At 35.2% G+C, this 17,187-nt stretch overlaps 1 protein-coding gene across 2 annotated transcripts in view; it reads right to left on the minus strand.

The window, feature by feature from the left end:
• Positions 1 to 17,187, minus strand: part of ZNF385D (zinc finger protein 385D) — a 416,346-nt gene that overhangs the window by 317,335 nt on the left and 81,824 nt on the right. For both annotated transcript variants that reach the window (XM_053987806.1, XM_053987810.1), the window contains exon 2: positions 13,071 to 13,349. In XM_053987806.1, the coding sequence (XP_053843781.1) occupies positions 13,071 to 13,349 (279 nt within the window). The remainder of the gene's footprint in view (positions 1 to 13,070; positions 13,350 to 17,187) is intronic.

Consider the following 17,187-nt stretch of genomic DNA (forward strand, 5'->3'; position numbering starts at 1 on the left):
AGTGCTATTATTCCCAGGGTTCCTTGAAGAAGAAGGAAGAAATGAGTGGCAGATCTGGGGAGAGTATTGGGTTTGTACATATGTCTTTCACTTTGTCAGCTTGCAATGAAAGAACATTCCAACTTCTGCCAGGTAATTTGCACCAACCTGCCAGCATCTGGCAGAAGGGGCTTACCATCTGAGTAGGAAATGTATGCACCAGGCACTCAAATTAATGTGACATAAGAATTCTATGGAAATTTATGCTAATTTCCCTAATGGCTTCAAGATGGTCAGGAAACAAAATATATTCTAAGTTCTGTCAGGTTTTCAATTACTTCAACATGGCAAGACAAACATTCCATCTCCTATTCCTTAGTTATCCCCACAGTTGCTTATTTACTCATTGTAATAATTTCCTATATTTGTTTTTACCTCTGCTAGTTAATCCTATCCTATAAAAATGAATTTTCATTACTAATTTTCTGATCAAATCAGGAAAAAAGCACTGACCAACCCCATTCAAATCCTACTATCCCTTCATTAGCCAGTCTCCTCATGTCGCAGCATTGTTTCCATTTCATTCTACATAAATGTAAGTTTGCTCAGGGGCTCATGCCAGTGTTCACAGGGTGTTGTGAAGGGCATTTTACTACCAAAGAGAGCAGTTCTGCACAGGAGCCGAGGCCGTCTGAAGTTTTCTGTGAGATTAAACAGTATGAGCCTAACTTCATACATTGTTACAGCAAAATGCTCTAGTACAAAGCTGCTGTTGGCTGGATTAGTGCCCTCAGTCTGGGTAATATGCTGTCTTTCCCGTAGGGCTTCTTTGGGTCACAGTGGGTGTTTTTCAACCTTGCACAATATCAAGAGAAAAGGAGACTTCAGCTCATTTTTACAGAAAATAAACAAACTGAGCACATTTCAAAATCCTGCTGTGCTTTCTGTATATATTTCTGTCTGCATTGATTTCAAGAAATGTTGTGAAATGCTTTATTATCAAAGGAATACAAAGGATGAAGCACATATCATTTATTTTCATACTTTCCTTGTCTCTCTGAAGAAACTGTTTCATTAACTCGCCAGCTCTGCCATTTTGTGTTTGCACATGCTGCTTCAGCCAGCACATTTGAACATAACATCTGTAGCAGGTGAACTGTGGAGCATGGAGAGTTCTGTCAAAACACATTAACCAGAAATCCTCTAGATATCCACAAACAGTAAGTCAGGGTGACAAGTCTCTTTCTCGGAAACTTTGGGGATCAGATAAGGTTGAATACTCAAGCTTTCTGTGATGATGTTTCATAAAATATCCACCGTTAGTTAGCAAAAAAAGAAAGCAATATTATGAAGATCATTCTCCAAAGAAATTTTAAAAAGTGTGACTACAGAAAGGAATAAAAGTTTTGACTACAATATAAGAGGGATATCTTAATAGCACTGCATAGGAACTATACCACTCCATATTCCATGAGGAAAAAAAAAGTCTTGCATATAGATATGTTTCATTAACCCTATCAACAACTAACATAATTCTAGAGATCTGGCAGAAGTAATAATGTCTATTCTTACTAAGTGTTAATTTATATCAGCTGTATCATAATATGAATACTAATGTGTGAGGCACTTTCTTGAAGTTACTAAATAGAAGAATATAAACATTTAAGAAGGGAAAAACCTTTCATCACACTGTGAAAGAGCAGGTTTTCTGGACTATAAAATTTGCATGTGAATAAAAATAATAAAAACTGAGTTAGAAGAAATGTAACTGATCTTTCTGGACCATTTGAAAAATTCTATTCCTGCTGAGGTTCACTTGAAATCATCATGAATATGATTTCTGATTTGGCAAAATAAACACATTCTATTTAGAAAATTCCTTTAAATAATAAATTACTGCAACGCTTCAGAAAAAAATCAATAATAATTAAAAAAAAAAAAAGTCCACACAAAACAACCAAACAAAAAATCCACCATTGCCTACGCTTTTCAAAGATTAAAAACTAACAGCTGACTACCATACAGGACTCTGTGCTAATCAGCAGATGGTGCACAAATGCACTCCCTATAAAGCACAGCACTGGAATTTTCTGCCAAAGTAGCCAAGAGCTAAAAAATTCCTAAGTAGACTAAGAATAAAGTGGTCTTTGTGGATGTACATGTGTGTCTATGAATATTTAATCACTATACTCAGAAGCACACATGTTCAAAATTAGTCAGACCCTCTCGTACTCTCATTAATGTGATCAATGGGATACAGGATAGGTTATAGGATGGGCTGTATGCAATATCAAAGGAAAAATAAAAAAAAAGCAGATTATTTCCCTTATAACAAATTTTGCAGGTATATAACAAATTAGACTAACCTACACTACAAAATTTAGCCTGTACCAAGAGATAAAGAAATTTATAACATACTTACAGTCCCACAGAGATAAAATTAAGAGTCAATCTGTTGAAATAAACTCTTCTGGCTTGCAAAGAAATTAAAGCATGGGTAAAACTAAAATATTTCTTTCTTAAATAGTGCTGAAACTTCTATGCCAGCTATAAGCTAATTTAGTTGTTCATTCTTTAGCAGTAACATTATTTGTTTCCAAAATCTTTTAATTTGGAGTGCTCCTAAGAGCAGAGAGGCTTGCCACTGTTGTTGAAAGAATTTATTTCACAGTAAAAAGTCTTTAAATGACAACACTGCAATTTTGAATAATATCTATTTCTTAAAGCCTTACAGTTCCAGGATCTTTTCTTTGGCTTTCTCAAGCATATTTCATCTGGTTTTGACAAGGGTCACTGGCATGAAAAGAGTCAGTGATAAAATCAAATACAATACAGTGAATTACTGTGGCACTGTTTTTTTCTTTAAAATGTCAAGATTTTAAAACATTAGGAATACTCCTTTACTGATGTGCAAATAGAAAACCATACAAGCCCTAACATACAAAATTAGTTTTCAATTAAGAGTAATTTAATTTCATGATGAGATGTGATTGGTCAGAAAATATAACACCACACAAAACCAAAAAAATAAAACAAATAAATTCAATATCAATTACTGGATAATTTTTATAAGGAGCTGTTTGATCACTCCACTGTTTACATGACAGAGTCTACTGTTGAAATTCTCAATGGTTTAGGTTAAAAGGTAATTTATTTTAAGAAAAAGAAAGTTTGAAAGGTTATTTATTTTGGCCTGCTATCATCACATCTATCTTAAAACATTGAACAAGATGCTATCTGATGTTCTTTACTGCATCACCTATTATTCCCTTTGACACCACTAATGGCAGAAATAAAAGTCTAAAAACAAGATCCATGTATGCGATTTCCTCTTTTAGAAGACAAGAATTTTACATTTTCATCTCTAACTAGACAGACTGTGACATGGATCAACATTAGTTCTGAGTATATGCTACAGGCAATTTGATGAAAAAATAAAGGTAGTAGAAAAGGCTTCAACAGCTTATTTTACATCTCAGAGCCTTTCACAGAATACAGAATTTACTGTATTTGTTTTGCTTCTGCCAAATACCATCAGCATCCTGACACTCTAAAAAGGAAAAAAATAACTAAGAAAATTCCACTCAAACACACAGCTATGAAGAAAAATCTAAGCCTTTGTGTGTATATATATATATATAGGTCCTGTCTGATGCAAATCAAGCAAGTAGGCCTCTGAACCTTTAAAACTGAAGTTTTCCCAGTATTTTCCAAAGGACCTTAGAACCATTCCACCTGAATTTTATCTCTGGAATTTACTTAACCTCTTACCCAAAGCAGAAATAATTTCAAGGTTAGATCTGGTTGAGTTCTTGAAGTCTCCAGAGAACAATTTCCACATCCTCTTTGGTCAACATATTCCTGTGCTTACCCACTTTTGCACTGAATGTTTCTATCCATATATCTAACCAGAACTTTCCTTGCTGCAATTTGCTATCCTCCCCTCTTGCCCTTTCACATACATCCGTCTTCTACCTAAAACTCCCTCAAGGAAGTTGAAGATTGCAAAAGGATCCTCCAGGAGAGTCCTTCACAGGAAATAAAACCAGCCTCGTCAACCTCTCTTTGTGAGTTACACGCTCAGGTAACCTGACCATCCTGGTGATGCTCTTCCACATCCGCTCCCTTACAATGATGTCTCTCTTGCACTGGGGGCCCAAAACTGGGCATGGTACTGTCCCAGCATATAGTTCACGAATCCTGTTCAACTTTTTGTCCACAAGGACACTCAAGTCTTTTTTCCACGAAGATGTTGTATCAAACGTGGGGAAAAAAGAGCTGAGTCAGAACTATGGTCATGTAATCATTGGGTTTCATCAGTTTTATGACCAAATTAAAAAATAATATAAATAAAAATTTTTACCCTTTTTTTAAGCATGCCACAATAATAACTTCACAACAACTGCTAATCAAAACAATAACCTGCAAATAAACTAGGACATTATCAGAATAGATAAGACCGTGGACCAAAAAAAAGCCAAAATTCTATTGTGCTTGCCCAGTGGAAAAAACATCCATTCACAAAGCAACTTGTCAAGGTTCAAACCTCTGTTAAGTTTGAGAACAGGAATGAAAGTGGAAGGAAGAAATTTTAAACAATCTTGTTACTTCTTTTGAGATAGAATGAGAACTAATCAAATGTAGGAATGGCGCTCTCCTGGCCAAAAAGGGACAGATGAGTTGTTAACTGTTCCCAAATGGGACAGGTTCAACAGAAGAAAACTAAATTTCTAAATAATCATTAACAAAATTACTAACCAACTGGAGTCAAAATACCAAAGCTAATATTTTTTACATTTCCAGTTTTCCTTTCACTGTACTTTACTAGGAATGAAATTGCTTAAAGATCACACAATGTATGATCACAATATTATTCTTCATTAACTTTCTCTTCTACAACATTTTAGAATTCAGCACAGAAAGAGACTGTCTGGGTTTTGGTTCTAATTGAATAGTCATTTTGCTGTTAAAGCCTATACATCATCCCCATCAGGGAGGGTTTGCATTTAAAAACATGCTACCCTGACAAAGTTTCTAGATGAGTATTTTAAAAATCTGATTTTTTATTACAGAGCAAAGTATTACTAAACAGTAATACTAACAAAGTATTGTCAAACACTAAGTGAGCTGCTTTGCTTACAATTAGTGTATCTTTCCAGCTCTCTAATTTCATATTTATGGAAAAACTGGGGGAAAATCTTGATTATGTTTATATAGGTATAATGCTGTCTGCATGGGGACTCCAGCCAGACTAACCTATAAGCATTAATGTGAGAAACAAAGGAAAGACATCAGACAGATTAACTTGCTCCCACAGAAGCAGAACTGTAGATTAGAATTAGTAATTCCTCAATGATTTGCACTGAGCCACCATAGCTATCATTAATTAATTTTCTGAACAGAGTGAGGAACTTGCCTCCTTTTCTTGAAATCAACAGGATTTGCAGTTAATTTCACTGGCACTGGTCTTAAATCTCTGACCTTGAGATGCATTTCCCCTACTGAGAAATATGTCAGAGAATAAGAAGTTAACTAAAGATTTCAGTGTCATGACTATCAGGAAGACAGTGAATATTGAATCAGAGGGGCAAAAAAAAAAAAAAAAAAAGCCCCATGAATAAGTAAAAGTCAGTAGTAGTGAAATTTGTCTCTCATAGAATAATTGCTATTTTTTTCTTCTACTCAGATATAGCTCAAAAATTCTGCATGAATTCTGTGATATCCTAAAAACTTTTAAAAATTAATGCTACATTAGACATACAAAATTATAATTTTATAGCCTCATTGAAGAGTACAGATCTATATTTGAAGTCAGAAAACAACCGAATATGGGAAAAGCTAGTTCTTAGGAAATTAATACCAGGAAACGTTGATAAACTTTGTGCGTTGTCATGACACATAGAAGATCTGTTGCCTACCAGATGCCAGTGCAGGGGAAAAAGAACCCCACCATATTTAAAGAAGACAAGTTACTGAGAAGGTCTGGATGGAAGCCATGGTCATCATAATCTATATTGGACCTAGTGATATAAGCAGAACTAAATGGAGAGCCTGCAAAACAGGTTTCAACAGTTTGCTATCTGTGCATACAAGATCAAATGCCAGTGTTCTCAGAAATGAGAATGGTGCCACACTCAGGGAGAAGCAAAGAATGGCAGACCAACACCTCACACGGTTCAGAAACACAGATGGACATACACTGCTATCAGAGTAACTGAGCTTTATCCAGCTAATTTAGCAGTGATCATCAATATTCCTGCTAGAGTTAAAACATGAAGACATCACTTGCCTAAAACAGTTTTATCTTTTAAGCGGAGAGAAAAACTGGTTCAGATAAATAAGTCTTATGGCAGGTCCTAGCCTCAAAAAAAAAAAAAAAACAAAAAAAAAAAAAAACAAAAAAAAAAAAAAAAAAAAAAAAAAAACAGGGGAAAAAAAGATAATTAGAAAGAAGCTATATTGATGCTAAGTAGAAGTTCAAAGAGAAAGACGTCCCATTTTTTTCAAGTGTATTTTAAACACAAATTTGAGGACATAAAGGGCAGCTACTTTTCAATATGGAAGAAAGAGTTGCACACCTAGGAGCAACATAAAGGTCTGAAAACACGAGGTTATAAATGTCTAAATAGGACAAGCAAACTGTAGCAGAACAATATTTGGAATATTCAGAGGAAGATCTGTGTGTATGGAAGATGAAATGCAGCAAGCAGGCACACAGTGGATGAAGATTTTCACCCTCTAATCGGCACATCACAGCAGTGTTTGTGTGCTGTTGAGGACACCTCTAAGTACTTCCTCCTCCATGTCTTCACATAGCTCTCAAAAAGCCTCTCCAGGTGTGCTAAAAGGCAGTAAAGAAGGACACACTTCTAAACTTGTTTCAGCTGCCACTGTTGAACTTCTCTTGGACAAACATCCATGTCCTTTGGATGAAGGTAATTTACTAACCATCTTGCTTCAAGATGGTAAAAAGGAGGGTACTCTATATAGCAAGGGGTATTAAAAGAGAATCTGAGCAGTCTTACACTCAGGTAGAAAACTGAATTCTCTGTAACTTTTTGAATCTGCAGTCAGAAGATCATTTAGACCTTGGGCAGATGTTCTTTATGGTTGAGATTCTCCACACACCTTGAACAGTTTGATAATAAGCTGCTACAGCACGTTTTATTCATTTGTCACTTAAGACAGTAGAAAAGAAAGGAATTTGCTAGCTGAGACCAGAACTATACTTCAACAAAAAACATAAGCACATCCTTAAGTGCACTCGATAAACAATAAGGAACTTCAAAAATACTTTATGTATATTTAGACATAAATTTCTACTTATCCCCCAACTTATGAAAAATTATCCATAATTAAAAATCACAGTTATACAAGCTTCCATACTTTATTTTAAAGTTTTGTTGAGCTATTCTGTGGACCAATTGCCAGATATGCCACATGAAAAATTATTTAACTCCTATGGATTTTTTCCCCTCAAATACAGGAATGTTTTAAGAATTGCTAAAATATATTTTATCTATGTGACTGCATGCTGTTATTAAACTTATTCCAGGTGCACTCAAACTTTCTCCATAGCCTTCCTACAATTTGTTACAGTGCCAACTTTACCCGTGACTGATTTGTATTAAAATTTAGCAAGGTCCATTTGCATTTATTTGTAATAGCAGACAGCTAACTACAGCAAGTCCACATGGATATCTGCACACATGTAAAGAGTTTGTCCACATTTACTGTCCATTATTCCTTTTTGTATACTCACAAAGCCAAGTAGAGCCTATGATGCTTATTATAGGAAATACCAACACCATGCACGAGGCTAGTGTGAGCTGGCTCTTAAGATTCTTTCATTCACCTTGTGATAAAACTTTGTGGTGAACTATGATGTCCTATATGGTGATATTGCATTTCTGAATAAAATAAAAAAGATTCTGCAACTACAAATGGTGGTTTAAAAGCATTACTTGCAAAAGTGCTCTTAAAAGCAGAAACTGTTAATAGTTCACTAACTGAAATAGGAATATGATGAAAACAGACAAGTGCTTTGAAATAAAGAGGAAGATTTACATTTGGAAGCAATGGAAGTGACAGCACACTGCCCTTAGCCAGTCCTACTTGTCAAAGCTTGAGATTTCTGGACATTTGGGAGATATTACAAATACCCAGAAGGAACCTGCTGTGATGCTTTACAAGATACTGGCATTTATGACCCACAAACTAGAAGCTTAAAACCAGAGGAAAATACATATTAGATTTAGTGTTAACTGGGCATGAGGCTCTGAATCAGCATAGGACATTAAAAAAAATGTTTGCTAGATATGTGTCTTCCAGGGGCATCTCAAGATGATCTGGAAATTCCTACTTCCCAGAAAATTAATGGAAAATCACCTTTGCTGAAGGAAAATATACTTTGCCTGAAGACTTCCTGTTTTCTCCAATGCCCCATCCAATCCTATTCCTCTGAAAGGAGGGCTAACACAATGAAAAGAGAAGATGACACTATTTCCCTGAAAGCCCTAACTTGGTGGTTTAAGAAAAAAGTAAGAATGTGTCTACCACAAATCTATCAGTTTTCATGATCACAAAACATGACAGCAGAGGCATAAAATGCAATGGCAGCATGGAGACTGAAAATAAACAGTAACATAAAAGTGCAAGGACAGAAACTCTGCAAGCAGTTTGGATAAATCACCTGGATTTCCTACCTGCAGATTAGTAAAAAGTAAGGATTTAGATGCAAAAGAAAAGTTGCAAAAGATTAAACATTTTCTCTGACCAGTGTGCAAAAAATTTTGCATAGATTTAATGAAACTGCTATCTCAAGAGTTGTTGTAGGAAACCACATTCAGCTACTGAATGAGGTTGAAAAAAGAATAAAATGTGGGAAATAAACATTCCTTTTTAGTGCATATTTCATAATACTCATTGCCATAACAACCAAATCATTATTCATTCTAAAGTAATATCAAGTGTTGAACTAAGGGATTTGTTTTTTGAAATTAGCAAGGGGGGGAAAATATACTAAATTCTGATACTTTTTGCTCCTTTTTTCCATGTACTCAATGTCCTTAATGGACAATAAATGTATTTTATTTACAATAAAATTTTGCTTTAATGAAATTTCAGTGAAAAAAAAGTTGTAGTTGGATTTAATTTAAAAGATAGTAAATAAAACATACTAAGTTGGATAGCCTTTGGTCTGGCTTATGAATTCAGAGAGCTAGATAAACCACCACCAAATTCCTCACTGCCTTCTATGTTTCAAAAGAATAATGGTTCAGAAATCAGTTTTTAAAGTGTAAGAAGTCTATTAATTTTGTGACATCGCTCACCTCCTTCATTATTTTCCCACTTCTTCTCTAATGTATTGTAAAAAGTATTGCAGAGGAAAGCAGTTTTAGGTTTTGTCCTAACCATGCCTCATTCACTCACGATGATTCAGCAATTTACACAAAAGAATGCACAAAAGAAATTCTGGTTTACATAAAATTTTAGACACATCAGCTTTCTCACTGGTGCTGCTAATATGTTTGCATCCACAGTTATTTTTCCATTCTGTCAGTAGGAATGTGAGTTTTGCTCCTGCTGGTTAGAATAAACAATTTCCCACAAGAGGTCACCTCTCCCCACAGTGTCCAGGCAGGTTTTATGAGAAGTGGTGCAATGTCAGCAGACCAGATAGGAACTGCATCTTGCCCTCCTTTTAATCCCAAAACGTACTCAAAATCTCCACTGACTTTCTTGTCACCTTTCCACTGCACGCATGAGAGCAGAAAGGCAAAAAAATCACCAGCGAGAAGAATATTTTCTAGGGTGCAATGAGGAAAGTGTGAGAAGTCTTTTTAAGAGACATAAAAAGCAATTATTAGGCGGAAGGCACACAGAAAATTGTGTTGCTCCCAAGCATGTTTCAGTAACAGAAATGCTAATGTCTCACTATGTCCTGTTAAATCATCACAAACCACTGTACCAGGTAATGACACAAGAAACATTGGGTTCACATCCCTTTTGTGGCTGCACAGTGTGCTGTTCTGAGGTTGCTCTGCCCCAGGAAGGAACCACATGGGTATCGTACAGTAAAGCTGCCGAACAGACACATAAGCAACTAACAAAACTTTTCAGAGTATATCTGGTTATTCAAATACAGTCCAGATACCAACAGAGCAGCAAAGAAACACTGCTTTTAACCCCACAATGCACATTAGTTACTGATTATTGATTTGCAGATGTTAACAGACTTTGTGCATAAGCAACTTACCTTATGAAATTAGGCAGAGATATTGAAGTATAGTAAATGTAGTAAATTCACGTCCAACAGACAAAAGCTACTTCACACAGCTGGAAGTTGATGACTGTAGCATGACAACTCTAATTACACAGTCAAATGCTAATACAGCTGAACCCTACCTCTGTTCAGCAGTCCATTGCAAATTATTTTGGAACAAGACATGGCCTTTTGTTTCATATTAATCAATCCTCCCTTTCTATTATCCCCTCATAATACAGAACACACAAACCTATCCTGCTTCATGGGAGTAATTTGGAGATGAAATAAAATGAGAAATCACAACTCCAATATTTTTCCCAACCTTTCCATGTATGTTAGTTCCAAGTGAACATCCAGCAATGTAAAGGCATATACAACAGAGTACTGTTCATGAAACACTGTATTTAGAAATTAAGTTTCCTTTTGCATAGTACAGATATTTCATTCATATGTTGAGACATAATGAGTAACTATAACAACAAAACCTTAGAAGATAATGCATAAAGCAGAACATTTACATACTTTTAATTTACAGCGGAATTTAGTCTCTAGAATTATTATGTCACTAATGTGGACATCAAGCATAATGGCTCTTTTGTGACAATCTGACTTCCACATAGGAAATACCATTCTCTTAAATAAAGTATCCTTCTGACATACATTGAGAAAACAATGCGCATGTTTAACTGTTACATCAATGACCTTCAAAAAGCACTATTTGCATGTACCTGATAAATTGCAATGCTCAAGTCATAATTTGTTTAGTCATGGTCATATGTCACTTGACCTTGCTGGGGTCTCATCAACAAAACAATCATTTGTCAGAAAAATATGGCCCATATTTCAGAAATACAAGTTATGACAAAATCTATGATGGTAAAAGGCCTCTTATGTTCCGATTTATATTCGTCCGTAGAAAAGGCATCTCAAACAGTGTCTCTATTCAAAGTCCAGGGAGGATGGTTACTCAAATATTCAGTTATAATTCAGTTCTAACTTCCAGCAAGAAAGATTTTATACTGGTCTAATTTATAACACTCAGTTGAAGAGAACTGAACTTGATGACATGGAAAATCCCTTCCTTATATTCTACCCTACATTACTTTCTCACTGGAGTGCTACTTTTGATAATATTCAAAGATCTGACAGATTTGAAAATCCTTAAGTTTCACATAAGCTCCCAAAATAATTGCTAGAGAGCTAGATAGTCAATCAGCTATTTTCTAACTACAAATGGATGCAGCTACACATAACAATACTCTTCAGGAGGAAGTAAGAAATATGCTGCTGTACTGTTAGTTTGAGCCTCTCCAGAATATAAATGCTGAACCATGATTGAAGCTATTTGAAGCTAATTTCAGCATTGCTTAATTACTAATTCTTTCATTATCATGGATTAAAGTGGAAAAATGAACCGCAGAAAAAAATCTTTCTATCATTAGCAAAACAGTTGTGCTAATAATAACAATAACAATTCCTCCTTAACCAAAGATAGCAATAAATTACACTGTATTTATTTGGTTTTATGGAGAATGCATTTGTGGATAACCACATTGCACCTTTAATCAACTCAGAAATCAATCTTTCTTTATGCATTTCCACAGCTCCTACTAATGGTAGTAACATATTTTTCTATGTCTGAAGTCTGAACATTGACAAATGCTGCAGTCCCACCTGCCAGTTAAAGACAAATTTAATTGTACTGTTGAATGTTATGGGGGAGTTATTGGTTTTACTGTTGTGTTTTATAGAAATGAACAACATCTTGTACACAGAAATGCACTCACATCCAACATACTTAGGCCAAATATCAATGTTATCCCCCACTCTTCGAGCAGGAACAAAGCAGAGACTATTAAAATAATAGGATGAAGTTCTATCTAAGGATTGTTTGCATATCCTTCTGCTGGTGGGGAAGGAAGCAACATAAGGCACAAAAATAGTAAGCTACACGTGTAATATGGAGAAAGAAAGTCTGAAAGTCCTAAGTACAACATATTAAGACAATTATTTCTCTGGCATGGTACACAGAAGCAGATAGAAGAATGTAGTACAACCCTATACATGGTACAGCAAAGTTGAGTACTACCAGTTACTAAATGGAGAAAATTGCAGCATGGTAATTTGTTTTTTCTTGTCAGGGATCATCATTTGCCTCTATTATCTAATCTGCCATAGTACAAAAAGCCACAAATGTGTTTTTCTTTGGGGATCACAATTCACTCTGATGATTGAAGAGTATGTCACCTACTACAAAATGCTTTGCCCAAAGCTGTCAATGAAATCGATTAAAGTGGAAGTTTTGTTCCATCTCTGTTTCACTTCAGCCATGATCTTTAAACAAATTTGTTAGCTGTAGGTTGAACCCAGAATAAGCAAGTTAAAGTGAAAGGAGTTTGGCAATGTATTTCTGTGTAATGTACTTGTTTCAATTTATTTCACAACCACCTTACAGTCATTAAAAGCAAGCATGGCCCTAACAAGGATAACCATTCTAGTAGACTATGAAATATGGAATATCACTGATTATGCTGAAATCCATCAAAATGTAAATGAAATGAGAAAGAATCTGAATCAAAATCATTATGTAAACAAAATATAAAATGAAAACTCTTGTAATAACACAGATGGTATATGTTTAGCTATTTGCCAGATGCTAGGGATGACCTCCAGCACTCTGAAGTCACCAAAAGCCTTTGCTTTAACTTCAAAGTATTTGTTGTCTGAATAAAACGAAGTTTAGATTTGTATATATCAACACAGCGCACATTGCTGCAATTCTCAGATCAAAACATGGCAAAGATCTATATATTATAATGCTTACCATTATCACTTTTGAGATTTCCATTGCTGAGCTGTTTCAACCTCTTCTGATGGGATTTGCCGTTGTAGTGGATTTGTGCCTGAGCAGGAGAGTTTAGCTGAATGTTACAGACATTACACAAAGTGAAATTGGTGTGTTTCTTTTCTCTCTCCTTCTTTTCTTCAGTGCCATCAGGTGCTAATTCTTTCTCACCTTCTCGGTCTGTGAGAGATGTGAAATCTGAATTATATGACTGGTTATCAACTGGTAGATCAGGGCTCCAAGGCTTCTTCATATTTTCTGAGAAGAAAAAAAACCATGAGAGAAAATTGATGAGAACACAAAATAATATAGAAAAGACAGCAACAGCTGCAAAACACTAAAAGGTAGATAATAATTTTTTGCATGTTATATTTTAACATTGTATTTCCACTCATATATTTTTGGTTTTGTTCAACTTTTTCAGTTTCTTCTATGTAACTTGACTGACTTCACAGCCAAGTACCCAAAGCTCAGCCCATCAGATGTGGATGTGGCACCTCCTGTGATAACTTAGGTAAGAAAGGGTAAAAACAGTGGAGGAACTGAGGAAAAATGCGAGACAAAACAATGCTTCAGTCAATGGAAGAAAAGGGGGAGAAGGTATAATTAACAGAAGAACCTCCTCCCCCTTATATATTAGATCCATAATCTTAAATGCACAGACCTTACCCTTGATTTTAATCAAATATTTAGCAGCCCCAGCCATCCTTTCTCCATTTCCTGTGATTGCTTTCAAGCCCAAGTCTAATAACTTCATAACTTTCTCATGTAAAGTAGTTCAAAGACAAATAAACATGTAATTAGTTTCTTATCTTAACCACCCAGGATTATAATTGAAGGATAGTTAGCTTAGTTTCAGCTAGTACCAGAGAGCAACAACTACTGAAATGAGAAGATAATTCCATTTGCAGAACTTCAAGTGAAACCAATGTAACCGTGAGCTTCCGTGATTAAAAGTGAGCAGAAATGGCACAGATGAAGAAATGCTCTGAGCACTGCAAACCTAATTTACTATTCAAGGACTGCAAAATGTTATACCAACTTAGCATTCTGATGAGACCTTTATATACCATATAAATCTTTAAAGTGCTTGTTCACCCAGGCTTAGTGAATAAATGAAGGTCTAGACAAAGAATCTAATCTATACTTTGAATGACAAAATTACTGCAGCCTTAAATACAATTATACTATTTGGCCTCTAATTGACAAATCAATCAACCTAGAGACAAAAAAAGGATTAATGCAGCTACACAAGAAAATGTGTCTTCAATTGTCGGCATCAGTGCTTGGCACCAATTGACGGTGGACAGGAACTGACTGTCACCATCAGTTTATCATCCTACTGAAAGACTTTCATACCTCCTCTCTGGGAGCTCTCACGGGCAGCTCCTCACAACACTGACTCCTTTTCTCTTCCTTCTGCGCAGCCGGCTGACTTCTTCCTAGCACAACCGCCTAATGACCCTTCCTGTCCCTTGCAGCACATACTAGCCCTTACTGGCCCTTGCACGACCACCTGACCCTAACTCCCCACAGCAGCACAGCCAACTGACTCCAACTCTCCTCTTGACCAGCTAATCCACTCTTTTATAACACCCATCCTTACTGGACACAGCTGTGACCTATTAAGGGCAAGGCTGTTCCTACTCTTTAGTAATTAGCACAGCTGCAAGTCCTCAGGGGCAAGATTGCCTTCAGCACTATCTCTATTCTCTTACAATCCATCATCCCACATTTAATGCCGGATCCAGAAAAGTTTCAGTGTCTAAAACAAGTCTAAGCAAGCCTCCAGATTTGGGGCTGATTACAACAAAATGCTGCAAATCATTCTTCAGATAACTTCAAATAACTTAAATTTCATCAGCTTAACTTTTTTGACTGATTTCCCAAGGATTTAAAGACAATTATTGCCCTCAAATCAAATCACAAAGACAAATTTATCTAAAGAAGCAAATCTAAAGTCTATCAATATTCAAATCAGTTTCAATCTCAGTTTTCAGATTTGCTAGCTATCTAGTTAGAATTGTGTTCTTCTATGCTAACTAATCCCCATTTCATTTAAGGAAGTACAGACTCCAGTCTGAGAGGACCTCTGTATTTGCTGTAGATTTAAACCTCACTCAATTAGATCTGCCAGTATTTATTTCAGCTTCTGTGTACAGTCAGCTCTCATCTAGGAGTGTAACTGTTGAAAGCAAGAGAGAGAAAGGAGGCTAAACAATTCATTCCAAAGCAAAAGACATGGCAAGATTGTAGAAGATTAGAAAGAAACCTGACATTTTTCAATAGCAGACCTATAGCATATTTCTCCTAATGGAAGGAGGAGGTTTCTCTCCTGAGGAAGAAGAATAAATCTATCAACCTCTCAGCCCTTCTGGAATTTGCTGGAGATACAGTTCACTCCAAAAATTCATCTGTCTAAAATATTTTTAAATTAGTAAATTAAGTCTTTAATCAAAGCAGTAGAAGGATTTAAATGCTATCACAATAGAACTAGTTTTACCAAATTGGTTTAGATACTAGTAACAGTTCAGTAATTCCGGTTAATATACATATTGTATATGAATATATATATATATACATATATATATATAAAGAAAAATATATATATATATAAAATCAATTGCATTGAAAGCATTCCCCACTAGAGAGCAGTATGAATTTAAAATTACAAGGACAATATACCTCTAGACCTATAGTGCTAGCCATATAGGCATAAGATAACTATAAAAAAAACAGATTTTTCAACCAAGATGTACAACTTTGTAATCAAATATAATCTAGTAAATTAAACATTGTATGATATATGTATAAATGGCTCATTCCTTTTGAAACATTTACACACATAAGCTGGCAGCCTAATAAAATGTATTAGCATGTTATTACATTCTTCTAATATTCCAGTCAAAACAGTCTAATCCATTAAAGTCTTCTTTTTGGCATATAGAATCTGTCTTGCATAACAATCTCATTCCAGAAAACAAAATTACAAAATGCACACTCAATAAAAGCACAATAAAATAATAAGGGAAAATCCACCTTGGAAATAAGTGATTTGTATAACTACCATATGCTTTCCTTAGAAAAGCACGTGACATCATTAGAGCTGCAATACATTTTTGTGTATGTCCATGTCACTCTGAAATCTGGAGGAAGGGGATAATTTATAACTGGAGTTTAGGTAACAACTAGGCAAACAGAAGTTTCAGAAATATATATTACACTACAGTACATCACTATTTTCTTTACAGATACACAGTGATTTCTGAATATATAATGGCATTGCTAAAGGACTAAAGGGACATATTACAAACCTTTACACCTGGAAAGCCAAGATTACATGGCAGTACTTAAAATGATCCATTTAAGAAAAAACTGAAAATGTGAAGAAAATATTTTTTAAAAATAGAAATAGTTTCTGATTAAAACATTCTGAGTCATTCTTATTCAATATTTCTTAAGGAACAAGTAAAAGATAGCAAGTGATGAAGAAGAGGGAGATATATGAGTATAATATGCTAACATACTTTTAAAATATAATTTACCACTCCAAATAGTATTTTTAAAGAAACAGGAAAAAAAAATCATTTTCTTAAAAAGTTGTAAAGATCCACCAGTGTTTAAACCAGCACACATGCAGTCTAACTCATGAAAGCAACAGGCCTTCAGCTCATGCATGCATCATTATATACTTCCATTACCTGGAGTAAAAATGTTTAGGCAGCAATTTTGATTGGCAAGGAAAAGAATGCTTAGTTCATCCCATTGGAAAATTACATGGAATATGGGTAAAAAAACGTAACTTTAAAAAGCAATTTTTAATTTTTATCAGTGTCTTATTGGCTTGATAATATGTGGATAAGCTTTAAATGAAAACCCTCTTTGACTGCCATCATATTATAGAGTTCATGTTGACTGTACTGCTTACATATCTTTTAAAGTCATCAGTTTTGCAGAGAACTATTTTTTCCCCATAAAAGAAAGCTAGCTTCTCAATTTTAGGGGCCCTATTGAAGCCTGCAGAGCACTAGAAATGAGTGAACTAGGCAACCAAGATCCCAGAATTTCATGCCAATTTAAATAGCACTCTGGATAA

The sequence above is a fragment of the Vidua macroura genome, chromosome 1, assembly GCF_024509145.1.
Source record: "Vidua macroura isolate BioBank_ID:100142 chromosome 1, ASM2450914v1, whole genome shotgun sequence".
Lineage (NCBI taxonomy): Eukaryota > Metazoa > Chordata > Aves > Passeriformes > Viduidae > Vidua > Vidua macroura.